This window comes from Pelodiscus sinensis, chromosome 30 (genome assembly GCF_049634645.1).
Source record: "Pelodiscus sinensis isolate JC-2024 chromosome 30, ASM4963464v1, whole genome shotgun sequence".
In the NCBI taxonomy this organism is placed as follows: domain Eukaryota; kingdom Metazoa; phylum Chordata; order Testudines; family Trionychidae; genus Pelodiscus; species Pelodiscus sinensis.
In genome coordinates, this window is record NC_134740.1 from 14,630,658 (window position 1) to 14,658,485 (window position 27,828).

The 27,828-nt window shown below is 60.0% G+C and overlaps 1 protein-coding gene and 1 long non-coding RNA gene across 3 annotated transcripts; one reads left to right on the forward strand and one right to left on the reverse strand.

The window, feature by feature from the left end:
- Window positions 1-1,504: 1,504 nt before the first annotated feature.
- LOC142821047 (uncharacterized) lies at window positions 1,505-27,828 on the reverse strand. Of its 2 annotated transcripts, none has more exons than XR_012898091.1 (3): window positions 27,688-27,828; window positions 6,918-7,082; window positions 1,505-6,785 (listed from the first exon to the last, which is right to left on the reverse strand). It is a non-coding gene; the product is annotated as an uncharacterized LOC142821047 (long non-coding RNA). The 2 variants fall into 2 exon arrangements; XR_012898090.1 differs by having other exon boundaries at window positions 6,918-7,085.
- LOC142821223 (ribonuclease pancreatic-like) lies at window positions 12,239-13,854 on the forward strand. The gene is made up of 2 exons (XM_075912072.1): window positions 12,239-12,390; window positions 13,205-13,854. Exon 2 carries the CDS (start codon window positions 13,229-13,231, stop codon window positions 13,643-13,645), a length of 417 nt encoding a protein of 138 aa, XP_075768187.1. The 5' UTR covers window positions 12,239-12,390; window positions 13,205-13,228; the 3' UTR covers window positions 13,646-13,854.

The following is a 27,828-nucleotide window of genomic DNA, read 5'->3' on the forward strand; positions in this document are numbered from 1 at the left end:
CCACCTCAGGGAAACTAGAACAACAGCTAGTCCGGGAGCTTGTCAGAATACAAGGAAACGTGGGTGCAAGGCTCCTCTTCTCCGTGGAAATTACACCTGACGGGCGGATGCCCAGTGCGGTGGCTCCGTCGGGCTGCGGGCCAGGAATGCTCAGGCAACAACTCCCAGTCTGGGATGGGCACAAATGTAAGTGGCGAGCGAGAGGAGGGAGTGTTTGGAGATAGCTGGATGGCGAGCGCGGGAGGGATAATGGATCGGGAAACAGGGATACCGGTGTGGGGACGGATACACGGAGAGTGGGGTGTGTATTGATTTAGCTGTCATCCCTTTGCAGGATTCAGAGAGACCACATACCCGGGCCTTTCTCTCGAGCGCCTCTCTACGGCTACTCACCGGAAAAAGGGAACCCACAAATGTCTGTTTTTGTGAGGCACCACGCTCCATTTTTCATGCGTGGGCTCGTCCGTGTGGTTGTGTTGTGAGAGTCTTGTGTGTTTCATGTTTGGCTTTGTGTGTGTGTGTGTGTGTTGTTGTGCGGTTAAAAGCCTTGCTTGGGGCAGTCTGGTGTATCTCATGGCATGCTGCAGTCTGCTTGCCTCCTCTTCCCCCTTGCTTGTGTGCATTTGTATCTCTTGTTAAGGCATTTGTGTTGTGTGGGGTTGGGTGCCTCTCACTGGCGTCATTCAGCGTGTTGGGCGTCTCCACTATTGTTCCCACTGTGTCTTGTGTGTGTATCTGAGGACATTCCTCTGAGCATCCCCTTCCAAATACCACAGTACGTCCCTGGACCGGAGCTGCAGGGAGCAAGCCGAAATCCAGCCAGCCCATGCTCTTTGGATGCCTCGGGGCTGGCTAAGTCTTCAGAGGAAAACTGAAGCCCTGACATTGGTCCCAAGAGGGAATATTTCTGTCACACCCTCTCTCTCTCTCTCGGTATTTTCTTTCTCCAAGTCTTGTGTGTCTCGTGTTCTGTTTCCTGTGTTTTCTGGGTGTGTGAATCCTCTTTGGGTGCATCCAGGCCCCACCGACAGGGCAGGGGGCAAAGGGAGCAGTTGGCTCAGATCTCTAGGCTCCGGGTCACCCATAGTTACTGTGACAACGGCGGTGTCTAGCCACCGGAGCTCTGTGTGGTGCGCTCCATGCGGCTCTGAGGGCTGGGGGGAGTTCAGCACGCTCAGGGCTCATGTAGGCTACGGGGAACAGTCGAAAGAAGAGATGCAAATTCCCCGGCAATTTGCATCTCTTCTTTGGATTGCACTTTGGAAAGCAGAGCTTTCGAAAGTGAAAGTAGTTAAGAGGCAACTTTTTTGGTGAACCCCCCTTTGTCGAAAAGCCGCTCTTCCTCAAAAAAGGAGGTTTACGCAGCTTTGCGACAAAGGGGGGGGGAGGGCTCACCGAAAAAGCCATGTCTTAACTACTTTCACTTTCAAAAGCTCTGCTTTCAAAATTGTGATCCGAAGAAGAGATGCAGATTCCTGTGGAATTTACATATCTTCTTTCAACCGTTCCCCTTAGTCTAGATGAGCCCTCAGGGTGGCATGGAGGGCTGGCTGCCCCAAGCCCTGCCCCTCACAGAGCTGCCCCCCACCTTGTCCAAAGGACCATGAACACTGTTGGCTCCCCTGGGTGCATCTTGTCCTTCTCTTCTATCTTGTGTGTGTGTGTCTTAGTGGTGTTTTCCAGTACATTTGTGTTTTTGTGTGGTTGTCCTTATGTCCATCAGACACTGGCCTGTACCCAGTGTAGTTACCTGGGTGTATTTGTGTTGTGTGTGTATCAGAGCACCTGTGTCTTTTTCCACACGCTGCCTTCCAGCTCTTACTGAGATCCAAGAGGAGAGCAACTCAAATTCCCAACCCAACTCGTTCCAAACAAAACTCCAACCCAACTCGTTCCGTCCAGAATCTCAAGTCTGGCTTTGAACTGAAATCATTTACAGCACTGCACTCGCTCCGTCTCGCTTCCGTTTTCCCTCTCCACCTCTCCATCTTCTTTTCTAGAATTCCAAAAGCACATTTCTGCCCATTAAAAACAGGACAGACACCCAACAGCATCCAATGGGTGGGTCCAGTAATTTCGGTGTCCTTTTTAATTTGTGCCGGCAGAGTTAGATCTCCTGGAAGCTGCTTAATCACCTCGCTTCCTGTTGTAGACTTTATTGGTTCTGGTATTAAATGATGCTGATAAACACTAGCGTAAGGCAAAGATCCAGTCTCCATGGATGCCCCAGGATTTAAAACAGCGGTGGGCAAATACCAGGCCAGGGGTTGGATCCAGTCTGCCAGGGTGAGTCCCTGGTAGGCCCCCACACTGGCAAATTTACTTGCTTGTCTGCAGGTATGGTGATCGCAGCTCTCATTGGCTGCAGATCATCGTTAACAGCCAATGAGAACTGCGATCACCCGTACCAGTGGAGGTGCAGGAAATATAGAGGCGGTGGCCCACCAGGGTGAACCACCACCATTTTCTTGCCCACCCCTGATTGAAAACAGTAGGGCAAACAACACCGTGTGAGCTGGACTTCCTGTCGGAGAGGTGAGATGCAAGCAGGCAAGGACCACGTTAAGCCGATGGCCACTTAGGAAAAGTCGTTTCAGACAGAAACCCCAATGGACAGGCCGATCACAGAGGCTGCAGTGGTTAGAAAGTACAGAATGCCCCACCCCAACATTTCCAATTCTCCCAGACTCAAGCATCCAGAAGGAATCCAGGATGGGGATGGCCAGGTCTGCTGGCGGTCAGGAAACAAAGACTTCTAGTTACACGTATACCCACTGTAGCTCATCGGTAAGTATGAGGAGTAAATCCCTCCTGTCCATGTTTACGAGTTTGTCCCCAGCATTATCAGGGGACTTTTCGCCTGGTAGGCCGCTTAGATATTCTTCTTCCAACTTATCAACATCTTCTCTTATCGCCACAGTAGCCTGGGCTTCCTTAAGGAAGGCTCCGACTTTTCACACCAGTTCCCAGCAGCCATCGGTGATGTCTACGGGTGTCTCCTGAACATTTTTATCCCAAATCATCAGTAAGTTCTACAATCACCCGCATACAAACATAGACCCATGCTAAGAAAACGCACGAGTCACTTAGTTATGGGATTGAGTATCGGAGGGGTCGCCGTGTTAGTCTGAATCTGCAAAAGCGGCGAGGAGTCCTGTGGCACCTTAGAGACTAATTGAAGTGTAGGAGCATCAGCTTCCGTGGGCAAAGACCCACTTCGTCAGATGCATGGAGTGGAAATTTCCAGAGGCAGGAATAAATATGCAGGCCAGGATCAGGCTGGAGATGACGAGGTGAATCCAATCAGGGAGGATGAGGCCCACTTCTAGCAGCTGATCTGGAGGTGTGAATTCCAAGAGAGGAGAAGCTGCTTTTGTAGTTAGCGAGCCATTCACAGTCTTAGTTTAATCCTGAGCTGATGGTGTCAATAGTTATGCGATTGTATCTTCATACTACAGCCAACTTATCTGAAAGGCTAATGCCTCATTTGGCTAAGCTAGATACATGACAGGCCCAGGCCTGTAGCTTCCTTGCACTTCAGCTTTGAACATTCACCTAGACGAGTGTTTCTCACCCTTTTTTTTTATAAAGTACCCCTTTTTTAAAAACGAATTATAAGTACCCCCAGTACCTACAGTTTTCAGACACACCATTTTTTTTACATTTGTGTAAACAACTTAATCGTAGCTGGGCAGGCGATGAAATTGTTGGGTGTAAAAGGTACAAAAATAATAAAGCACCGTCAAACTTAAAACAAAAATTCAGTTGTCTTCAAATTTCAGTTGTGTTGACGTATCCCGCAGGCCTCTCTCGAGTACCCCCAAGGGTACTCGTACCACTGGTTGAGAAACGCTGAGCTAGACCTTGATCTGTTACCACTCTGGAATTCATCTCTTGCGTCCAGCTCTTATACTAGATTTGTTTATTTGCTCCGAGCTGCGCGGCTTTGCAGTATGCGTGCTGTGTTTGCAACCTTCACAACGCTAAAGAGAGCTAGACATGCAGAGTCCCTCTAATTCTTATGCCTTCCAAATGTTTAGTTCTTGAGCCAGTCAATAACTCTTGGGTCAGTGCAATTCAGGGCTGGAGAAGACTTCAAGGCCATACCTATACTAGGCGAAAAAAATCGATGCTGCCATGCTCAATCTTGTGGGGTTTGATTTAGCAGGTCTACTGAAGACCTGCTAAATCAAACTCAGAGGGCGACCCCCATTGGCCCCATGAGGAGTAAGGGTTTGCTCCTGTCGACCTCCCGCTGTGCGGATGGCTATTGAAATACACCAGCTCCAGCTATGTGATTAGCGTAGCTGGAGTTGCGCAGCTTAGGTTGATCTGCTGCTCCAGTGTAGACCAAACCCAAGGGATCAAAGGTGGAAAGAGCAATAATCTAGTGTGGGTTTTGCAGCCCATGTGGCACCAGGAGTTCACAGTGGGTTATTCCTTAATGCCCCAAATTAGAAAATTGTTCCTTTTGAGAAACCCCAAGGAAGTTTTGCCAGTGGCAGGCTACCCCCCTGCGCCCCAGCATTCCTCACCCCACTGCCATTGCAGCCCCTCTGGCGGGGGACCTAACAGTATCAGTGGGCACCGGGGTCCAGGGTGGGTAGATGGCTCTGCTAAGGGATGAATTAACACCCTCTAGGAACCCGTGTGGACAGGGCGTTACCGTGTCAAGCCAAGGCAGAGCAAGGGCCACGGCTGGATACATTCGGCATTCAGAGACGATGCACCTTCTTATCAGGGAAGGGAATTTGCCACCGGGATGTTTTATCAAAGCAGCTGTTGATTGGCGCAATTCACAGTGTGGCTCCAAAAATGAGGCTGAAGTGAAGCCGGAAGCTTCGGGCTTGATACAGAATCGCGGGATGGGGGTGTGTGTTTCTGGTCTTTCGTATGCAGGAGATCAGAATCCAGCATCATTATGGCCCCTGTAGCCTTGGAATATATTAATGTAGCACGCAGCCTCTACCCTGTTTGAATGCATAAGGCAATCTCTAACGGACAGCCGCTTCCCGCTAAGGGGAAAGTTAGTGCATAAGCGCCCCATTGAGAGCTTGAGGAATCGGTATGAACCTTCTGAAATCAGAGCGCTTGCCAAAAGGACAACCGAAGTGCTGGGGGGTTTGGAAGGGCTGCCATACGAAGAGAGATGAAAAAGACTTGGACTTTTCAGCTTAGAAAAGAGGAGATTAAAAGGGGATTTGACAGGGGTCTATAAAAACAAGCCTGGTGTGGAGAAAGGGAATAAGGAAAAGTTGTTTACTTGTTCCCATAATGGAAGAACTAGGGGTCACCAAATGAAATGAATAGCTAGCAGGTTTAAAACAAGCCAAAGGCAGTTTTTCTTCATGCAGCACAAGGTCAATCTGTGGAACTCCTCGCCAGAGGATGTGGTGAAGGTCAGGAGTTTAACAGGGTTCCAAAAAGAGCTAGATAGATTCATGGAGGTGAGGTCCATCAATGGCTATTGGCCAGAGTGGGTAGGAAGGTGTCCCTGGCCTCTGTGTGTCAGAGGCTGGGAATGGGAGACAGGAGAGGGGTCACTTGGGGTGTGTCTAGACTACATGGCTCCGTCGACAGAGCCATGAACAGTAGTTTACTCGACATAGTCAATGAAGCGGGGATATCCCCGCTTCACCAAAATAAAAATGGCACATGAAGCGGTCGACATAGGCTTCCCTTGTTGACTGCGCTGCGTCTAGACTGCCATGCTGTGCCGGATCAGCTGATCGTCGGCACAGCACAGCAGCCATTTTTATTTTAATGAAGCGGGGATTATTTAAATCCCCGCTTCATTGACTATGTCCAGTTAACTACTTTACACGGCTCCATGACGGAGCCATGTCGTCTAGACACACCCTTGAGGGTTCCCTGTTACCTGGCATTGGCCACTGTGGGCAGACAGGACATTGGGCTAGCTGGACCTTTGGCCATTCTTATTATGAACTCTGCATCCGATTGTCACTTTGGAGGTCACCGTTTGCTAGCAAGGACTGGCTCCGTATCTGCCCAAACCTGCCAGGAAGCAGGACAGCCACTGGTCAGTAACAACCAGGGTATGTCTAGACGACAGGGTTTTGTCGACAGAAGTTTTGTCTACAGATACTGTCAACAAAGCTTCTGTCGACAAAGAACATCTAGACTACAGCCAGTTCTGTCGCCAAAGCAAGCCGCTTTGTCGACATGACAGTGTGGACGCAAAGGACAGTGTAGATGCAACAATGTCTTCTATCGACAGAACTCTGTCAACAAAAGGCGTTATTCCTCGTAGAATGAGGTTTACATACGTTAACAAAACTGCTGAGTTTTGTCGATGTTGTGTCAACATAACTCAAAGGCAGTGTGGATGCAGGTATAGTTTTGTCGACAAAACCCTGTAGTCTAGACACACCCCCCGAGACCCTGCTTTGGGAGAACGATGGTCTGCAGCGGGGGGTCATAGAGATCAATCAGCTGAACATGAGTTCCCAGGGCAACCCTGCGATCAACGGGCGAATGTGCATAGGAGTGCGGGGTTAGCTTACTCCTGTGCTTGGCCCTCGTGTGGTGGCTGAGGGAGTCCTGTGTCCGGCTCTGGGGGCCAGGTCCAGAACGGTACACTGGTACACTGACGATGGCTCGGAGAAGAGCCACAGGCGTGATTACAGGACAGACCACACACCTTGCAGCAATTGACTCGAAGAGAAGGTTAAGCCAGGACTTGGATCCAATTGATAAACACCCACACAGATAATTGGGGAAGGGCTCTTCCATCTAGCAAGCAAACGGAGAACTCCGCCCAATGACTGAAAGTTGAAGCAAGACAATTAAGACGTACAAAAGGCACGAGAGCTCCACCCCACCCTCCCGTCTTCTCCTAAGACTAAACACTCCCCCCCCCCCTTTTTCACTTTTTCTCATAGGTCCCGTTTTCTCACCCTTTTGCCTTTTTCGGTTGTTCTCCTCTAGGCTCTTCCCCATTTGTGCTCGTCTTTCCAGACGCGTGGAAGCCAGAACCGGGCACAGTTCTGGATCGGCATCCTGCCAGGGGATGTGGGTTGTGTTCCTCCAGCACCTTACTCATGCCACTTCCATGAATACACCTGCTGGAATGAAAAGGAGCCGCCTCAGCAATTTCATCACCCGGGTGACTCATGTGCCGTTTGCGATCTGTGGCCGTCCTCTAATCTTTGTCGGCCGTGCTACTGGCAACCAGCCCGTTAGTCCCCATTTCCCAACTCTGCGCCTGATTTTCTCCGGGCAGCACAGTGCATGTGTCGTGGCTGGATTCCATCAGGTGGCCTCAAACGTCTCAGGCCAACTTGGTGTCATACGCAAATTTCAGACGCATTCTCTGCACTCCAGGATCTCGGTCATTAACAAAAATATGGACTAGTAGAATCCTGGCATCCTAGAACTGGAAGGGCCTTTGAGAAGCCATCGAGTCCCGTCCCCTGCCCTCCCGGCAGCACCACACACAGCCTAGTAGCATGTCCAGGACTGACCCCGTTGGATCCTCTGGCCATGCCCTGCGGGTGTGACAGAAAATCATTCACAGCTACACTTGGAGTGTGGCCTTTCGAAGAGTTTCGCACTCTCCTCCTATTAATTCCATGTAGACCACATTTACCTACTTCGCTTATGAGAAAGCCATGTGGGACTCTGCTAAAAGCCTTACTACTAGCAAGATGTAGCACGTCGACTGCTTCCCCCCATGTACTCAGGCAGTGTCCCTGGTCAAAGAAGGAAATTAGATTGGTTTAGATGAAATTAGATGAAGGTGGTTTGACACGATTTGTTCTTGAGCAATCTATGCTGGCTATTTGTTATAACCCTGTTGTCCTCTAAGTGCTTACATACTAAGGCTACGTCTACACAGCTTCCCTCTGTCGCAAAAGCCTATGCAAATGAAGCATGGATTAGCATATTGCCATGCTTCATTTGCATAATTAATTAGGAGCCGTTTTTGCACAAAACCCCCCTCTTGCACAAGAGCAGTTCTTCCTGAAAAAATGAGGCAGAACGGCTGTTGCCCAAGAGGAGTCTTTTGCACAAAAAGGCACCGTTTTGAACAAAAACCTCTTGCAAATGAAGTGCAGCAATATGCTAATCCACGCTTCATTTGCATAGGCTTTGGGACAGAGGGAAGCTGTGTAGACGTAGCCTGAGTGTTTAATAATTTGTTCCGGTATCTTGCCAGGTATCAAAGTTAGGCTGAACGGTCGATAATTCCACAGCCCTGTCGCTATCCCTCCACCTCCCCCTTCCCCGCTATTTTTTAACAATAGTTACTATGTCTTCCATTCTATTGTCATCTGGGCCTTCTCCCATTCTCCCCAACACGGCAAATATACTTGCTAACAGTTCTGAGATAGCGTCAGCTAGTTCCTGAAGTATTGCAGGATCCATTTCAAATGTAATACAAGTTTAAAATTAATACCAAATTTAATGCATGGCAGTTGCCTAAATAGTTTCGCCCGTTCCCCCCCCCCCCCCCCCATGCGGACTTGTGTTCCTTTCTCCTTGCCGTTAGTATTGAGCATCTGGTCACCATTAAGTGACAGAAATAAGGACCACACGCCTCCCCTCCTTCTTGAGGTCCTCAGTTAACCCTCTGTCCCTGCTAAGCAGAGGGCTTACAATTTCCTTCCTGTTTTGCTCACTCCGAATGGCGTAAAGAACCTCCTCTTTCGGACATGTACTGCCCTTGCTGGATGCGACTCATTTCGTGCCGTAGCCTTTCCGATTTGGGGCCTACATGGCACATGCCTCCTTAGCAATCTGCCCCGTGAAGGTTTCCTTTTTTATTTTAAGGTCCTGAAGGTCTCCCGGTGGAGTCATGCGTGTGGGATATTACTGTTCCGGGCAATCCGTCCTTCGGGGATTGTTCGTTTCCTTATGGAAGTGCCAGCTCTTCTGAAATCCTCTTTTCTCCCCTCACCTACCAGTTCTCCATGTTTCCTAAACGAGGCTTTTGTGAAGTCCTTTCTCCGTCCTTTCCTGAGACACGGGAAATCAGTCGTTTCATGACCGCTTTTGCCAACCTTCCCTTCCACCTGGGCATTTGCAATCTCCCCCACTCCCCTGGCGGATCCGAGTCAAGTCTAGAAGGGATATGCTCCCGGTTACCTCCTCCAAATAGAGGAGCGATTGGGCGAACTTGGAATGTGACGTCCATAGCAAAGCTAGGACATTAGCTGGTTTGAAATGCAAGGAAAGGTGGATCCTTGACAGCTAATCCATACGTTAATTATACCTGGTGACCTCTTCTTTATCTTAGCAGGGCCATCAAGCCTACCCGTCAGGAATGTTAATGGCAATAACAACCTCCCATGGGTTTAGCATAACGACTATTCTCCCGCGACGCCCAAACTGGGATGGGCGCTAATGGAAGTAGATACAGAGAAGTATGGGTGTGTGCGGGGATGGACTGAGAGAATGAGGTATGGGCTCAGGTGTATGTAGGTGTGAGTCAGTCTTGGGTGATGCATGCTTTGCCATGTTTGTATTGTGTGCAGCTGAATCCCTTGTGTGTGTGTGTGTGTCACGTGTGTCATGTTCTATTTGTCATGCGTGTGTTTTTTGTGCAACTGTGCTGCTTGCTGGAAGGCATCTTGTGTGCCACTTTTTCCTTGCATGTCTGTTTAGCCCTTCGGTCGGTGCATTTGCATGTTGTGCGGTTGTGTCTCTTGCTGGTGTGAATCAGAGCATGGGCCACATCCCGTGTGTGTTGTCGTTTTGCACCCCTTCGTGCAGGGGTGGGCAAATACCGGCCCACGGGCTGGATCCACGACACCAGAGTTAATCCCTGCCGGGCCACCGCTGCTGCATTTACCGGTGATCGCAGCTCCCATTGACCACGGATCATCTCTCCTGGCCAATGGGAGCTGCAGGAAGTGGTATCCTAGACCACGCCGCCTCCCGCTGCTCCCATGGCCCGGGAACAGCGCTCCAGGGCCAGTGGAGCTGCAATCCCTGGTATCCGTGGCCTGCAGGTATATCGAGCAGCAGCAGCCTGCCCTGGGCCGAGCCACGTTATTGCCTCCCCACCCCACCTCAATGCCCCTTTCCACGACCCACCATCTTTTCCTTCCCTTCGGCCAATGGGCGAGAACGTGCTAACTCCGACCCACCCAGCACGTTCGCCACAGACACTCCAGACTTTGCTCTCCCTCTTCTTCCTCTGCAGACCCACTCTTACCCTGCCGGGGGGCAGATGTGTAAGGTGGGGGGGCGCATCACCCCCTTTCTGTGCAACCCTGCCCACAGGCGCTCAAGGCTAGCTGTGGTCACCTGTGCTAGGGGCATTCACTCGAGGGGTGCTAGCTGTCTCCTCTCCTCCTTTACGGACACCTGCCATTCCCCAAAGCAATGGGGACGCCCCGTGTCTCTTCTTTTCATGGCATCCGGTTCTCTGAAGCGCTTTGCGGGGGGGTGTTGAGCCAGGCGTGAGGGGCACCAGGAGAGCGGCGGGTGGAAGCTGTTTCAGTAAACGAGCCGTTACATTTACCCTAATTAGCAAGTGCCCAGTGCCACAGAAGCGTAAGAGTCGATGGGGAAAGGTGCCCGTGGCCACTGAGTCCAAACAAAATGGCCGCCGCGTCTCACTCCAGGCCTGTGTGAAGGGGCCAGAAATCGATAGATCAAAACCGGGGCGATGTGAATCGGGCCTAAGTGGGGACAAAACCATGAGGGGAGGGGCTGCTCTGCCCTTCCCTCTCTGGAGGGGTCCCAGAGAAAGGCCGGGTTCGGAGAGAAATGGACGGAGGCTCAGAAGAAAATGCAACAATTGCCGACTAAGTCCAGAAGCAGCCGAGAGGTCTTTATCATGGCTCCCACCCCGGCCCTCTCCTGGGCCCACGGGATCCTAATCCGGGGAGACGGCCTGACCAGACCAGACAACGGAACCCGAGGACTGGCCGGGACCTCGAGAGGCATCGAGTCCAGTCCCCTGCCCGCACGGCAGGACCCAACACCGGCTAGACCAGGGCTACTCAACTTTGGAAGCCCCGGGGCCCACAACGATACAGCACATGCCAAGGGCTGCAACTTAAGTGTGGCTGCAGATACATGCATATATATGCAAATATATGCAAATAGCTTATTTTACACTGACGGGCATGAATACAAAGATTAAGGCAAGACTACGCAACGCAGGCCCCATTTAAGTCAGTTCTGCTGATATTAATGAAATGCAACGTTGACCGGATTTCCAGCCATAGGACAGCACTTTGAGAGAGCAACGACAGTCCAGGGATGGAACCACTAAACCGCATCTGACCAGAAGACCGTTCTATGGACGACTTTTTGGTTTGGTTCCCACCCGCGGGCCGCATGTTGAGCCCCATGTAAACCCGAACCGCACCGTGGGCCGCAAACAAAGAGAACACGGGCCGCGTGCTGAGTAGCCCGGGTCTGGCCCGTCCCTGACAGGTGTGTCCAACCTGCTCTTCAGTATCTCCAGAGATGGGGATTCCACAACCTTCCTGGGCAATTTATTCCAGTGTTTCACCCCCCTGACAGGCAGGAAGTTTTTCCTAATGTCCAACCTAAACCTCCCTTGCTGCAGTTGAAGCCCATTGCTTCTTGTCCTGTCCTCAGAGGCCAAGGAGAACAAGTTTTCTCCCCCCTCCTTGCGACACCCTTTTAGATACCTGAAAACGGCTTCATGTCCCCCCTCAGTCTGCTCCTTTCCAAACCGAACAAGCTCAATACTTTCAGCCTTCCCCCATCGCTCATGTTCTCTGGACCTTTGCTGGTTCCTAATCCACAATCCACGTTGAAACCTCATCGTAACCTTTTTCCAGGGTGGCCACGTTGACCGGTTGGGCCCACGTTTTCCATTGGAAAGGCTGAACAGAGCCCAGGGCTGGGACGGCAGGGGCGGTGGGTCAGGACCGAGGGCAGTGAGGTTCAAGGCTCAGGCTGGGTTGAGAGGTGCCGGTGGGCCGGGACGGAGCAACGAATGGTGTGAGAGTCCGTGGGTGGGCTTTCCTATCCTGACTTTCCTGGGCAGCAAAAGCCCAGGCTTAGCCCAGGTTAGCACCCCGAGGTGGTCGCCCGGGTCTGTGCCACCCTTCCCCACCCTGGCAGGAACACAGCTGGCCTGGACCTGCCCGTTGGTGTATCACTCACACCTTCATGCACAGGTAGACACACCCTGGGGTGCATCCGGGATGCACCCTGAGATGTGCCGCTTGCTCTCCACCCACACCCTGCCTGCTGGACTTGGGCTCGTAATTGCCGGCTGTCAGGAATGCAGGAGAGCCCAGTTGTTCATTGGCTCCTCCCTCGCCGGGTCCGGCCGGGCCCTATATAACTTGCACCACGTCGGGGAGCAGGAGCAAGGTGAGGTTCAGCTCCACCGAGGCAGGGATCCATCACGCTCACAGCCACACGGGAAGGATTTAGGTAAGTCCCAGCCGGGAGAGGACAGTGGCACTGCTGGGTGGGTTTGTGGAAGGCAGCGTGAGCTAGTGGTTAGGGCCGCTGGGGGCTGGGAGTCAGGACTCCTGGGCTCAGCTTCCACTTCTGGACGGGGTCAGGGCCAGGGGGTCGGGAACCAGGAAGCATCGGAACAGCCACGAAAAGCACAAAGTGTTGGACACACGACAAGGCGATGGCTCTGCCCCTCACGTCGGGCTATCAGCACCAGGCGGCTCACGGCTCCGTTCCTTGGAGGGGGGGCGAGGACGGCGAGGGGAGCGGTTTAGTGGTGGGGGGTGCTGATCTCAGTTGGGGGGGTGAGTTACACACGTCACAGGTGCTGGGCACTACCAGGTCGCCCGTGGGTCTGGAGCAAGACTAGGGAACAGGGACGGGAACCTTGTTTGTGTCGGGAGCCACAGGAAAATCAGGGGGGGCCGCACACAAGTGAGAAGCAGAAAAACCTCCCAAACTCTGACGTGGCCCCGCCGGAGGAGAAAGGCCCTGCCCCCGTTGCAGAGTCTGGGGGGCTGGGCCGGTGGATTTTGTGTGCTCCGGCCGGGGGTGGGTGGGGAGCAGGGGGCTGCGGTGCGAATGCTGGGGGGACTCAGGGGCCGGATCCAAGCAAGCGGGGGGCTGCAGGTCCCCACCCTGGCCGAAGGGTGAGGAGGTTGATGTGCTCGGTGCAAACCCTGGGGCAGGAGGGGGGTCTGGGAGCTGGGATCACGGGAGCGGGAGGGGGCAGAGGAGGCAGATCCCCCTCCCACGCTCCCTCCCTCCCTCCCTCTCCCCACGGCAGGTCGGTCCAGGGACAGGCTCAGCCATGGCTTCACGCGGCCCCCGGCCCTTGCTCCTGCTCCTGCTGGCAGCCTGCCTGGTCCTGGCCAGCGGGCACTCCTGGGACCCGCTGCACAAGATCTTCAAGCTCAAGCACGTGGACCACCCCCGGACGCCAGCCGACAACGACAACGCCTACTGCAACAAGCTGATGTGGGGGCGGGGCCTGTTCCTCAAGCCGTCCCACACCTTCATCGCCGACAGCCCGGCCAAGATCAACTGCGTCTGCAAGAAGGGGGGCGTCAAGATGGGGCCCATGAAGTTCAAGAGCATCGTGACCTTCGACCTGACCACCTGCACCAAGAACCACTGGACCTTCTCCTTCGACGGGATCCGCCACCGGCACCACATCGTCGTCCTCTGCCTCCACGGGAGGCCCATCAAGCTCCTGAAGTACGTGTAGGGGCCCCGCGGCCGCCGGCAGCCCCCAGCCACGGCACCCCGCTCTCCCCTCTGCTGCCCTAGTGCCCGTTGCGCAGCCCGGCCCGCCTGAGCCCGGCCCCTCGGGGGGAACACAACGGCGCCTTCCCGGGCGTCGCTCCCCTCGGGTCTGGCCCCTTCCCGGCTGGCTCTGGGCTCCCTCAGGGCAATAAAGCTTCGTCCCTGAGAAAGCGGCTGCTGTCCTGTCGTGTGTGCGCCGGGGTAGGGAGAGCCCTGCCCAGCGCAGGGTGGTGCCGGGGGCGCGGCGTGTTCTCCGGGGAGGTTCTGTCTCCGTCGGCCTCTTCCCCCCCCCCCCACCTAGGGAAAGAGCTTTTCCTACTGTCCACCCTAGACCTCCCCCACTGTACCCTGCTCCTCATTCTGCCACCTGCCCCACTGAGAACAGCCTCTCGCCAGCCTCTCTGGACCCCCCTGCAGGGAGGTGCAGGCTGCTCTCAGGCCCCCCTCACTCTGCTCTGCTGCAGACTGAACAAGCCCCAATCCCTCAGCCTCTCCTCATAGGTCATGTGCTCCAGCCCCCGAATCATTTTGGTCGCCTCCGCTGGACCCTCTCCAATGTGTCCACGTCCTTCCTGTAGTGGGGGGCCCAGAACTGGACACAACACTCCAGATGTGGCCTCCCCAGAGCTGAATAAAGAGGAATGATGACATCTCTGGATCTGCTGGCAACGCTCCTCCTAATGCACCCCAATGTGCCATTAGCCTGCTTGGCTACAAGGGCGCCCTGGGGACTCATCTCCAGCTTCTCCTCCACAGCAATCCCCAGGGCCTTTTCTGCCCAATGGCTGCCCAGCCTGTAGCAATGCTTGGGCAGGGCTCTGCACTTGTGTTTATTTAACCTCACCAGTCTCTATCTTTTTGATCTCTTCTAAGAACATAAGAGCAGCCAGACGGGGTCAGACCAAAGGCCCCTCCAGCGCAGGGTCCTGTCTGCCCGCAGTGGCCAATGCCAGGTGCCCAGAGGGAGTGAACCGAACAGGGAAATAAGTGTCACCCATTCCCAGCCCCTGACAAACTGAGGCCAGGGACACCTTCCCTGCCCACCCTAATAGCCACTGATGGACCTGTCCTCCATGGATTTCACCGAGATCTCTTCAGAACCCTGTTAAAGTCTTGATCTTCACAACGTCCCCTGGCGAGGAGTTCCACAGGTGGACTGAGTTGTCTGAAGAACTATAGCTACGGAAGCTGTTCTGTTCTGAGAGAACAGGACGGAACCTGAGCTTGAGCTGAAGGGAGTGCAACAGGCTGACACCCACCTCCCACGAGCGCCCCTGCCTGGCCAAGTGCGGGTCCTTGCACCGCCTCGTCAAAAGCCTTTTTGGCTACGCGGCCCTATGGCAGAGTCACACTCCTGTGTGTCGCAAACCTCTGGCCAGGTGCACACCTGTTAGGGGCCCATCCCGGTGTCTCCAAATGTGCCTCTGTTTCTCCTCAGCCTCTTTCTCCACTTAGTGAGAGAGGTGCACCCCCGCCAGCCTCCCCCTCCTGATGCACCCAGCCAGCCTGCTCACCTCAAGCACTGCCCCTATTCTGACTGCCCCTGAGCTTTGCAGCTCCTTTTGTACGCCTCCCTGGCCCCTGATTGGCCGGTTCCTCCAGAGCCTCTCTAGCCTCCTGAAGGACTCGTCTATGCCTCTTTCTGGGCTCGGGGCTGTCTGGCCCCTGTTACCCAGAGACAAGCACACCAAGCAGGCTGTCAGGAAGGGTTTGCCCTTGGCGAAGGCCGGCAGAACAGAGCAGCGGCCAAGCAGTGTTGTCCGCAGACACGGAGGACGGGTTCCTGGGGCGGGACGGGGTGATGGGTGCCGTTCTTGCTGGGCACAGCGTTACCGACAAGCAGAACCGATACGGGTGCGGTATGTTGCTAGAGACCCTGTTAGGGGTTGCTCGGCATCGTGGGCGTTTTGCTGAGGAACCCGTCTGAGAAACTTGCATGTGCACTTCGGACCTGCTGCCTGGGTCTCCCGGACTGCGGATTGGGGGTGCAGGGTCCGGTGACCCCTCCCATCTCAGTTACCCCTTCCCCCCCCCCCCCCCACTTATCCCTCATCAGGGCCAGGGCCAGGGCCCCGACCCTTCTCCCATACGGCCACTGGAATGAGGGATCCCCGTGGATTCCTGGAGCACCCCCCTTGTATGGCAACAGCTGGGGGGGGGGGGGTAAGTCCGTGTCCCAGTCCTGCAGGTGCCAGTGCACAAACATTTTCAGCTTCAGCGCCCCGCTGAACCCCTCCCCCAGCCTGCTGGGCTGTGGGTGACACGGCGAGACCCAGGCGGGCTGACCCCCGCAGTTCTCCCACAGGCACCGGAGCAGGGCTGACGGGAAGCTGGACCCCGGGGCTGTGCGGAGTCCGGGGGGAACCCCACATGACAAATGCCCCCCCAGACTTTATTAAACTGGCTACTGCGTGTAAAGGTGCCCGGCCGGAGGAGGCTTAGCCCACAACACCCCCTGCAGCCCGGCCCTTTTCATGCGCCCTGGCGGGATCGGGACGTCCTGTCCGGTCCACGTGCCAGTCTCGTGTGCGACGTGCGAAACGGGGCGTCTCCAATGCGCCAGGGCTGGCAGGGTGCAGAGGGGAGCTGCTGCTGGTGCTGCCGGAGCCTTGAGGACACGGTGAGGTGGGAAGGGCTCCGGGGAAGGTGTGTGGCCATGCCGCCTAGTGGTGAGATACCAGCAGGGCCAGGCACTTTTCCGTGAAAGGGAGGAGATGGGGGAGCGGCTTCCCGCCCAGGAAAAGGGCCTGGGAGAGCACCAGGAAGCTGTCAGTCTGTGGCTGCACGACACGCCCAGAGGGACTGCTAGGGACCAGCTGCCTCCTCACCTCCCTGGGCCAGGAGTCCCTCCCCAGGGACTCAGCAACCCCCAGGGCAGGTCCTTGTGCAGCTCCAACTGGAATTCCACTGCTGGGCTGGGGGTACAGCCCTGGAGGGTCCTGCCTCAGTTTCCCTGCCTTCGGAAGAGGCTCTGGCCTGTCCCTGTGTAGCCCTACCCACAGAGCTCATGCCACCCCTTTTGGGCAGCCCGCATCCAGGTGAGGCTCAGGCGCTCTGAGTCCTCCTGTTAGCACCTCGCAGAGCAGCTGCTCCTGCACCCCAGCCTCTTCCAGACCCCATTTCAGGTGGATCCTTGCGACAGGCACCTCGAGGGGGTCCGGACACTCCCCGCAGCTCGGCCGGCAGCGGCATGAGCCGGTCTGGGCCCCCCTCGGGCCGTGCCAGTGTCGCCCCCGCGGCCACGGCCCAGAGCCCCGGACGCTCCTACCCCACCGCAATGGGGATGATGCGGCGATGGTCCCTTGAGGCCTGCCCCCCGCGGCAGGTTGGCTGCTCTGGGGCTGGCGCTCTGCCCTCCCGCGCTGGCCTGCCATGCCAGTCCCATTCCCCGGCCCAGCGCCGTCCACCGCACCCCCTGGAACAGAGGTGCCCCTCAGGCTGGGAGCGGGACAGGCTGCATGGCGGGGGGGGGGGTCTGCTCCGGGGGCTGGGAGCGGGACAGGCTGCATGGCGGGGGGGGGGGACAGGCTGCATGGCGGGGGGGGGTCTGCTCCGGGGGATGGGAGAGGGACAGGCTGCATGGCGGGGGGGGGGGACAGGCTGCATGGCGGGGGGGGGTCTGCTCCGGGGGATGGGAGCGGGACAGGCTGCATGGCGGGGGGGGGGGGACAGGCTGCATGGCGGGGGGGGTCTGCTCCAGGGGATGGGAGCGGGACAGGCTGCATGGCGGGGGGGGGGGGACAGGCTGCATGGCGGGGGGGGGGTCTGCTCCAGGGGCTGGGAGCGGGACAGGCTGCATGTCGGGGGGGGGGGACAGGCTGCATGGTGGGGGGGGGGTCTGCTCCAGGGGCTGGGAGCGGGACAGGCTGCATGGCGGGGGGGGGGGGACAGGCTGCATGGCGGGGGGGGTCTGCTCCAGGGGCTGGGAGCGGGACAGGCTGCATGGCGGGGGGGGTCTGCTCCAGGGGCTGGGAGCGGGACAGGCTGCATGGCGGTGGGGGGGGGTCTGCTCCAGGGGCTGGGAGCGGGACAGGCTGCATGGCGGGGGCGGGGGGGACAGGCTGCATGGCGGGGGGGGTCTGCTCTGGGGGCTGGGAGCGGGACAGGCTGCATGGCGGGGGGGGACAGGCTGCATGGCGGGGGGGGGGGTCTGCTCTGGGGGCGGGGAGCGGGACAGGCTGCATGGCGGGGGGGGGGGTCTGCTCCGGGGGCGGGGAGCGGGACAGGCTGCATGGCGGGGGGGGACAGGCTGCATGGCGGGGGGGGTCTGCTCCGGGGGCTGGGAGCGGGACAGGCTGCATGGCGGGGGGGGACAGGCTGCATGGCGGGGGGGGGGGTCTGCTCTGGGGGCGGGGAGCGGGACAGGCTGCATGGCGGGGGGGGGGGTCTGCTCCGGGGGCGGGGAGCGGGACAGGCTGCATGGCGGGGGGACAGCCTGCATGGCGGGGGGGACAGGCTGCATGGCGGGGGGGACAGGCTGCATGGCGGGGGGGGTCTGCTCCGGGGGCGGGGAGCGGGACAGGCTGCATGGCGGGGGGACAGCCTGCATGGCGGGGGGGACAGGCTGCATGGCGGGGGGGACAGGCTGCATGGCGGGGGGGGGGGGGGTCTGCTCCGGGGGCGGGGAGCGGGACAGGCTGCATGGCGGGGGGACAGCCTGCATGGCGGGGGGGACAGGCTGCATGGCGGGGGGGGGTCCTGCTCCGGGGGCGGGGAGCGGGACAGGCTGCATGGCGGGGGGGGGGGTCTGCTCCGGGGGCGGGGAGCGGGACAGGCTGCATGGCGGGGGGGGGGTCTGCTCCGGGGGCGGGGAGCGGGACAGGCTGCATGGCGGGGGGGGGGTCTGCTCCGGGGGCTGGGAGCGGGACAGGCTGCATGGCGGGGGCGGGGGGGGGGACAGGCTGCATGGCGGGGGGGGGTTCTGCTCCGGGGGCTGGGGGCGGGACAGGCTGCATGGCGGGGGGGGGTCTGCTCCGGGGGCTGGGAGCGGGACAGGCTGCATGGCGGGGGCGGGGGGGGGGACAGGCTGCATGGCGGGGGGGGGTTCTGCTCCGGGGGCTGGGGGCGGGACAGGCTGCATGGCGGGGGGGGGTCTGCTCCGGGGGCGGGGAGCGGGACAGGCTGCATGGCGGGGGGGGGTCTGCTCCGGGGGCTGGGAGCGGGACAGGCTGCATGGCGGGGGCGGGGGGGGGGGACAGGCTGCATGGCGGGGGGGGGGTCTGCTCCGGGGGCTGGGGGGGGACAGGCGGGGGGGTGAGAGGGCGCTTGCCCCACACTGGCCCCTTAAGGGCCGAAGCCCAGCCCCAGCTGAGCGCTGATTGCTGACCCGGGCCCAGCTGGGGGTGTATAAAGTCCGGCTCCTGGAGGGCGGGGAGGCTGCCGGCGCCCGGGACAGAGCAGGAGGGACCGGGCTGCTCCGAGGTAGGGTAGCGCTCGGGAGGGAAGGCGGGCGGGGCTGAGGGGGGCTCCGGGCCCGGCCCCCGCCCCCAGGCTGCAGGGCCTGACCCTGCTGGGGAGGGCGGGGGCAGCGGGCCCGCCCCTTGGCCAGGGCTGAGGGGCCCCTCCAGGCTGCGGTGCGCCCCGGGGCGGGGGCGAGGTGGAGACCGGGCTGGGGGCGCAGGAGGGAGGCGGGGAGACCCCGGCCACTGCCCAGAGCAGCTGCCCCCGGGCGGGCTGGGCAGGGCTGGGCGGAGGACACGATGCGGGTCACTAGCGGACCGTTCCCTGGCCTGGGAAGAGGCCGACGGGCGATGCCGGGAGTCCCTGGCGAGCTCCCTGGGGGTCTGGGGTGCGCCTCGCCCACATGCTCAGGGTTCAGCCGATCGCCATATTTGGGGTCGGGAAGGAATTTCCCTCCAGGGCAGATTGGCCGAGGCCCTGGAGGTTTTTCGCCTTCCTCTGCAGCATGGGGCGCAGGTCACAGCCGGAGGATTCTCTGCGTCTGGGGGCCTTGGAAGCGCTCGAAGGGTTCAGTGTCTGAGCTCTAGGCGAGAGGGTTATTCTGGGGGGGGGGGGGGGGAGATTCTGTGGCCTGCTCTGTGCAGGGGGTCAGACTGGATGATCAGAAGGGTCCCTTCTGACCTTCGAGTCTGGGGGGGCGATTCTGCTCCTGTGCTTGGGGGTGGGGACAGGCTGCAAGGTGGGGGGGGGGGTTCTGCTCCTGTGCTTGGGGGTGGGGACAGGCTGCAAGGTGGGGGGGGGGTTCTGCTCCTGTGCTTGGGGGTGGGGACAGGCTGCAAGGTGGGGGGGGGGTTCTGCTCCTGTGCTTGGGGGTGGGGACAGGCTGCAAGGTGGGGGGGGGGGTTCTGCTCCTGTGCTTGGGGGTGGGGACAGGCTGCAAGGTGGGGGGGGGGGTTCTGCTCCTGTGCTTGGGGGTGGGGACAGGCTGCAAGGTGGGGGGGGGGGGGGTTCTGCTCCTGTGCTTGGGGGTGGGGACAGGCTGCAAGGTGGGGGGGGCGGTTCTGCTCCTGTGCTTGGGGGTGGGGACAGGCTGCAAGGTGGGGGGGGCGGTTCTGCTCCTGTGCTTGGGGGTGGGGACAGGCTGCAAGGTGGGGGGGGGGGGCGGTTCTGCTCCTGTGCTTGGGGGTGGGGACAGGCTGCAAGGTGGGGGGGGCGCGCGGTTCTGCTCCTGTGCTTGGAGGTGGGGACAGGCTGCAAGGTGGGGGGGGCGCGCGGTTCTGCTCCTGTGCTTGGGGGTGGGGACAGGCTGCAAGGTGGGGGGGGGCGCGCGGTTCTGCTCCTGTGCTTGGGGGTGGGGACAGGCTGCAAGGTGGGGGGGGTGGTTCTGCTGCTGTGCTTGGGGGTGGGGACAGGCTGCAAGGTGGGGGGGGGCGCGCGGTTCTGCTCCTGTGCTTGGGGGTGGGGACAGGCTGCAAGGCGGGGGGGGGGTTCTGCTGCTGTGCTTGGGGGTGGGGACAGGCTGCAAGGCGGGGGGGGGGCGGTTCTGCTGCTGTGCTTGGGGGTGGGGACAGGCTGCAAGGCGGGTTGGGGCGGTTCTGCTCCTGTGCTTGGGGGTGGGGACAGGCTGCAAGGCGGGTTGGGGCGGTTCTGCTCCTGTGCTTGGGGGTGGGGACAGGCTGCAAGGCGGGGGGGGGGGGTTCTGCTCCTGGGGGCTGGGAGTGGGACATGCTGTGTGGCGGGGGGGGGGGGAGGATCTGCTGAGATGCTTGGGGGGGAACCAGCCTGTGTGGCAGGGGGGAGGATCTGCTCTGGCGCCTGGGGGGAACATGATGCAAGGTGGGGGGGTTCTGCTCCGGTGCGTGGGGGGGACAGGCTACATGGCGGTGCCTGGGGGGGGAACACGGTGCAAGGTGGGGGGGGTTCTGCTCCTGTGCTTGGGGGCGGGGGAGACAGGCTCCAAGGTGAGAGGCATGGTTCTGCTCCTGCGCCTGGGGGGGACAGGTTGTGTGGCGGGGGAGGTTCTGTTCTGGTGCCTGGGGGCGGAGGGGGAGGATCTGCTGAGATGCTTGGGGGGGGGGGAACCAGGCTGTGCGGCAGGGGGGAGGATCTGCTCTGGCGCCTGGGGGGGGGACAGGCTCCATGATGGTGCCTGGGGGGGGAACACGGTGCAAGGTGGGGGGGTTCTGCTCCGGTGCTTGGGGGTGGGGGAGACAGGCTCCAAGGCGGGAGGCATGGTTCTGCTCCTGGGGGGGACAGGCTGTGTGGCGGAGGGAGGGAGGTTCTGCGCTGGTGCCTGGGGGGGGATGTGCTGCAAGGCTGGGAAACAGTTCTGCTCAGGCGCCTGGGGGGCAGGCTGCATGGCGGGGAGGGGCAGTTCTGCTCCGGCACCTGGGAGGGGTGGACAGGCTGCAATGTGGGGGGGGGCAGTTCTGCTCCAGTGTCTGGGGGGGGACAGGCTGTGTGGTGGGGGTGGGGAGGGGGTTCTGCTCTGGCACTGGGGGGACATGCTACACAGCGGGGGGGTTCTGCTTTGTTGCTTGGGTGGGGGGGGTTCTGCTCCGGCGCCTGGGGGGGACATGCGCCATGGTGGGGTGGCATGGCGGGGGGGGTTTTGCTCCCGCACCGGGGGGGGGACAGGCTGCACGGCAGGGGGGCAGTTCTGCTCTGGCACCTGGGAGGGGTGGACAGGCTGCAATGTGGGGGGGGGCAGTTCTGCTCCAGTGTCTGGGGGGGGACAGGCTGTGTGGTGGGGGTGGGGAGGGGGTTCTGCTCTGGCGTGTGGGGGCGACATGCTGCATGGCAGGGGGGTTCTGCTCCGGCACCGAGGGGGGATATGCTACAAGGTGGGGGGGGTTCTGCTCTGGTGCTTGTGTGGGGGACATGATGCATGGCGGGGGGGGGTTCTGCTCCCGTGGGGGGGGGGATAGGCTGCGTGGTGGGGGGGGGAGTTCTGCGCCTGTGCGGGGGGGGGGAGTTCTGCTCCCGCGTGTGCGGGGGCGGGACAGGCTGCGTGGTCAGGGGGGTGGTGGTTCTCCTGTGCATGGGGTGGGGGGACAGGCTGCCTGGCGGGTGTGGTTCTTCTCTGACACCTGGGGGGGGACATGCTACAAGGTGGGGGGTTTCTGCTCTGGTGCTAGTGTAGGGGACATGATGCATGGCGGGGGGGTTCTGCTCCTGCATGTGCAGGGGGGGACAGGCTGCGTGGTGGGGGGTGGTTCTTCTCCTGCGCAGGGGGGGGGTGGTTCTTCAGCACCTGGGGGGGGGACAGCCTCCCTGGCGGGGGTGGTTCTTCTCTGGCACCTGGGTGGGACATGTTACAAGGTGGGGGGGGGTTCTGCTCTGGTGATTGTGTGGGGGACATGCTGCATGGCAGGGGGGTTCTGCTCCGGCACCGGGGGGGGGACAGGCTGCCTGGCAGGGGTGGTTCTTCTCCGACACCTGGGGGGGATATGCTACAAGGTGGGGGGGGTTCTGCTCTGGTGCTTGTGTGGGGGACATGATGCATGGCAGTGCGGTTCTGCTCCGGCGCCTGGGTGGGGACAGGCTGCATGGCGGGGGGGGTTCTGCTCCTGTGTGTGGGGGGGGATAGGCTGCGTGGTGGGGGGGGAGTTCTGCTCCCGCGTGTGCGGGGGCGGGACAGGCTCCGTGGTCGGGGGGGTGGTGGTTCTCCCGTGCATGGGGTGGGGGAACAAGCTCCCTGGCGGGGGGGTTCTTCTCCGGCACCTGGGGGGGACATGCTACATAGGAACAGGCTGTGTGGCGGGGGGAGGTTCTGCTCCGGCACGCGGGGGGGGGGGGATGACAGGCTGCGTGGTGGTTCTGTGCCTGGGGTGGGGACAGGCTGCGTGGCGGGGGGGGGGGGCGGGAAGGTTCTGCTCCCGCGCGTGCGGGGGGCGGGGACAGGCTGCGTGGCAGGGGGGGGGGAAGGTTCTGCTCCTGCGCGTGCGGGGGGTGGGGACAGGCTGCGTGGCGGGGGGGAAGGTTCTGCTCCCGCGCGTGCGGGGGGCGGGGACAGGCTGGGTGGGTGGGTGGGTGGGGGAGGTTCTGCTCCCCTGTGTGCGGGGGGCGGGGACAGGCTGTGTGGCGGGGGGGAAAGGTTCTGCTCCCGCGCGTGCGAGGGGCGGGGACAGGCTGGGTGGGTGGGGAGGTTCTGCTCCCGCGCGTGCGAGGGGCAGGGACAGGCTGCGTGGCGGGGGGGAAGGTTCTGCTCCCGCACGTGTGAGGGGCGGGGACAGGCTGCGCGGCGGGGGGGAAGGTTCTGCTCCCGCGCGTGTGGGGGGCGGGGACAGGCTGCGCGGCGGGGGAAAAGGTTCTGCTCCCGCGCGTGCGGGGGGCGGGGACAGGCTGCGCGGCGGGGGAAAAGGTTCTGCTCCCGCGCGTGCGGGGGGCGGGGACAGGCTGCGCGGCGGGGGAAAAGGTTCTGCTCCCGCGCGTGCGGGGGGCGGGGACAGGCTGCGTGGCGGGGGAAAAGGTTCTGCTCCCGCGCGTGCGGGGGGCGGGGACAGGCTGCGTGGCGGGGGGAGGTTCTGCTCCCGCGCGTGTGGGGGGCGGGGACAGGCTGCGTGGCGGGGGGAGGTTCTGCTCCCGCGCGTGTGGGGGGCGGGGACAGGCTGCGTGGCGGGGGGAGGTTCTGCTCCCGCGCGTGTGGGGGGCGGGGACAGGCTGCGCGGCGGGGGGAGGTTCTGCTCCCGCGCGTGTGGGGGGCGGGGACAGGCTGCGCGGCGGGGGAAAAGGTTCTGCTCCCGCGCGTGCGGGGGGCGGGGACAGGCTGCGCGGCGGGGGAAAAGGTTCTGCTCCCGCGCGTGCGGGGGGCGGGGACAGGCTGCGCGGCGGGGGGAGGTTCTGCTCCCGCGCGTGCGGGGGGCGGGGACAGGCTGCGTGGTGGGGGAAAAGGTTCTGCTCCCGCGCGTGCGGGGTGGGGGATAGGCTGCGTGGCGGGGGGAACGTTCTGCTCCCGTGCGTGCGGGGTGGGGGACAGGCTGCGTGGTGGCGGGGGGGAGGTTCTGTTCTGGTGCCTGGGGGGGGGGGGGGGACATGCTGCGTGGCAGTGGAGAGGTTTGGGGCTGGGAGCGTCTGCATGTTAATAACTCGGGTGGCACGTCCAAGCCAGCCCACCTGAGCTCAATATTTGTCCTGAACCTGGAACTTTCTCCACTCCCGGTTGGAGAATCCCGAGGGACCCTGCGTGGGGCGCTGCTGGGCGGGGCTCCCTGGAGTCCTGCCTGCCTGGGGTCTCTGGCTGCCTCCACTTCTCAGTCCCCAGCTTGGGTTCCTCCTGATCTGCTGGCCACAGGCTCTCCAGTGTCCCGCCCCGCGGCGCCCTGTGCACTGCCCCTCAGCATCCTATCCCTTGGGAATTGTCCAACAGATACACCCGCTCCTCCAGGATCTATGTCTCTGTGGCAGCAGCCCCAGCCCCCCGCCCCCACTTGTGGGGATACCCCCCAGGCTGGTGACCTCTCTGGGGGGGGGCCCGGGGCCTTGCGTGCACCCTGGAACTGTGTCCGGCCGGCCTCGGGGGTCTGCTCGCACATCAGCAGCCAGGCCTGCGGTACCAGCTCAGTCCCCGTCCCCATGGCCGAACGCCCGCGTGGCCTGGGGCCCAGCAGGGGTCAGACTGCAGGGTGAGTCTGGGGCCGGTCACAAGCCTCTCCCAGGCTGTGAGGTTGGCATCTGTGCCCCCCCCCCCCGCCCCCCCAATCTAGGGAGCAGCTTAGTCCAGCTTCCCCCCCAGCGCAGCCGTCGCGGGGCCCGTCCCCACTTACCCCAGACAGACCCTCCTGGCCCGTCTCTCCTCAGCTCCCGCTGCTCCCCACGGTCCTTTCGCTCGCTCTGTCCACCAGCTGCCGCAGCTCCCTGGGGAGAACTCAGGTTTGCCCCTGCCCAGCTAACCGGGGACTCGGGTCTGACCGACTCCTGCTGTCCACACTGCCCCGCCCTCTGGCTGCCAGCAGGGGGAAGCGACGTCCCCGCTGCCCGCGCTCCTTCCCCGCAGCGAAACGGGGCGAGACTTGACCTCTGCCTCCTTGGCAGCAGCAGGAATTGCTCCAGCCAGCAGAGGGCGACGCTCGCTCACTGTTGGCCCGTTGTACGGGCAGCGGCTCTGACACCCTTGGGCGTGTTACGACATTCCTGGGAACCCAAGTGACCCACGGCGCTTACGTAAGTACGGCAACGGAGCAGTGTTAGAGCCCTGCCATGGCGCGCGTGTGTGTGTGTGTGTGTGTGTGTGTGTGTGTGTGTGAGATACTATGCGTCCCTCCGTGAGTGTGGTTTTTCTCTTGCCCTATGTATGTTGTTGCTAATTTGAATAACGTGTGTGCATCTTTTACTCTACATTTGAAAACATTTCTAAAGTACGTGGATTAGTATTAGCCATTAAAAACTGGTAGGGAAGCGTCACCTTTATTAGGGCTTCCTTTTGAATAAGAGTTATTCTGAAATGCTAGAATAGGCATTAGGATGATAGTTGTTATGATTGTTGTGATGTGATAGTTGTTACGGTTATTGTGTTTGATTGTTTTAAGCAAATAAAGTAAACAATAAAAATATCAAGAGGGCTACAGAAATGGGGAATGAAACAGAAATTTGGTGTAACAGACAGAGTGGGGATAGGCAGGGTTTGTGTGTGTGAGGGGGGATGGATGGATAGATACATAGAGGGAAGGGGTGGATGGGGATGGAGGGAGGGGGAGGTGTGCTGGGGGGCTGGATAGAGGGGAGATGGGGGGTGGATGGATGGGGGAGGTGTGCTGGGGGACGGATAGAGGGGGGGATGGGGTGGATGGATTGATACATAGAGGGAGGAGGTGGATGGGGATGGAGGGAGGGGGAGGTGTGCTGGGGAGGATGGGGGTGGTTGGATGGATGGGGAGGTGTGATGGGGGGCTGGATAGATGGGGGGTGGAAGGAAGGGTGGGGGGCTGGATAGAGGGGGGGCTGGGTGGGGAGATGGGCTGGGTCCTCCACCCCCTGCCTGAACCCCCAATTCTCCCAGCCCCCAACTTCCACACCCCCACCCCCTGACCTGAGCCCTTCATTTCCTGCCCTCATTCCAGTCCCCTGCACCCACCAGAGCGGCCAGGCGGGGTCAGACCAAAGGTCCATCTGGTCCAGTGTCCTGTCTGCCGACCGTGGCCAAGGCCAGGTGCCCCAGAGGGAGGGAATGGGACAGGTAACAATCAAGCGATCTCTCTCCTGCCGTCCATCTCCACCCTCTGACACAGAGGCCGGGGGCACCGTTCCTACCCCCTGGCTAATAGCCATCGATGGGCTTAACCTCCATGAATTGATCTAGTTCTCTTTTGAACCCTGTTACGGTCCTAGCCTCCTCAGGCAAGGAGTTCCACAGATTTCCGCCCCCAACTCTCCCCGCTCCTGCACACCCACCCCGTGTTTGTTCTAGCAAGAGGCAGAAACACGGCAGCTATTGTCTCCCAGCAAGCTCTGTCTATTCTTTGAATCGCTTTCCCTCTTTGACCAACACCGACGTCTTTTCGTCTTCATTTCTGGAAAAGACAATTCTTTATGTCGAGCACCACCGTCGTCCTTTTCCGTTCCAAAACCATCACGTCACCGACAGACCCGAGCGAGGCAGCTCCGCCTGCTGCTGACGTTATACGTGACGCCTCCAGGTATAGATTCCTGTCGATAATTACTCCATCGTCCTGTCCCCGTCATGGTTTGCAGGCAGATGCTTTAGCGTTTTCCCCACAGCCTTGATATAGTTTGGGGCCTCCCCTAGGCTGTTTCAGTTGGTAAACGCCCTAAAAATGTGTCTCCTGCATTTCCCTTATTTTTAATAAACCTATTTTATACAGAGATTAACTTAGTTGATTCACATCCAGAGCTATCAGTGGGACACACCCAGATGCCTTAATTAGCCTCGTTACCTGTCAGTTGCAGAACCCCTGTTACTTCTGCTCTTCTATAGAGTTCTTGGTTCTGCTATTTCCACTCCAACTCATCCGAGGAAGTGGGCTTTCCCCAGGAAAGCGCTTGATTCTCCAGATTTTGGCTAGTCTCTAAGGTGCCTCAGGACCACTCAGTGTTCGTCTGAAACTTTAAAACTAATGAGACTCGACTGACAGTGGAATAGAGGCCAAATCAATTAGAACGCGCTTTGCTCAGTACCGCTCATGGCAAAAGCCTTCCCTGGTTAGTAGTCTGGGGGGCGGGGGGGTTCATTTCTGTACAGCTTTTTTTCTTTCAGTGCTGCTGCTTGCGGCGTGGGAGCACCCGTAAGGATGATTTTAGCTGCTTTTGACGGTTTTGCACAAAACCGTCGTTTTCCATCCGTAGCCCAGGGCTTACTCTTTCCATCTCTTTGCTGCTAAAGCGAGATGCAGGCGGGCGCTCTGGGAGAAGATGTGCTGCTGTCCCATGCGGGGTTAGCATCCACGTTTTGACCCACCCGCTTGAGAGCGTGTCTACGTGCGATGGCAATTAACCTTTTCCTAGCTGCTCGGAGCCAAACGTGCTAATGAATTTCCTTGCAGCCAACCGCGTACGGATTCCAGCCCAAAGGCAGTTTCAGGCAAAGACGTCGAGTGCAAGAGGCTTTGTGCGTCTCCACGGGTGACACGCGGCGAGGACCGTGCTTACCTGTCTCCTGGGGTAACGGCCGAGTCTGGAGGGAGGGCCCGCGGTCGGCTCGGCGAGAAGGGGGTTCGGTGGCTAGAGCCGGGGCTGATGCTGCTGTTTTCTCCGCGCTTCATACAGCTCGGGGCTCGGCTCCCTCGCACA

Bases quoted from the DNA above. Each gene is read 5' to 3' on its own strand.
- LOC142821223 (XM_075912072.1), top strand. From the start codon at position 13,229: ATGGCTTCACGCGGCCCCCGGCCCTTGCTCCTGCTCCTGCTGGCAGCC.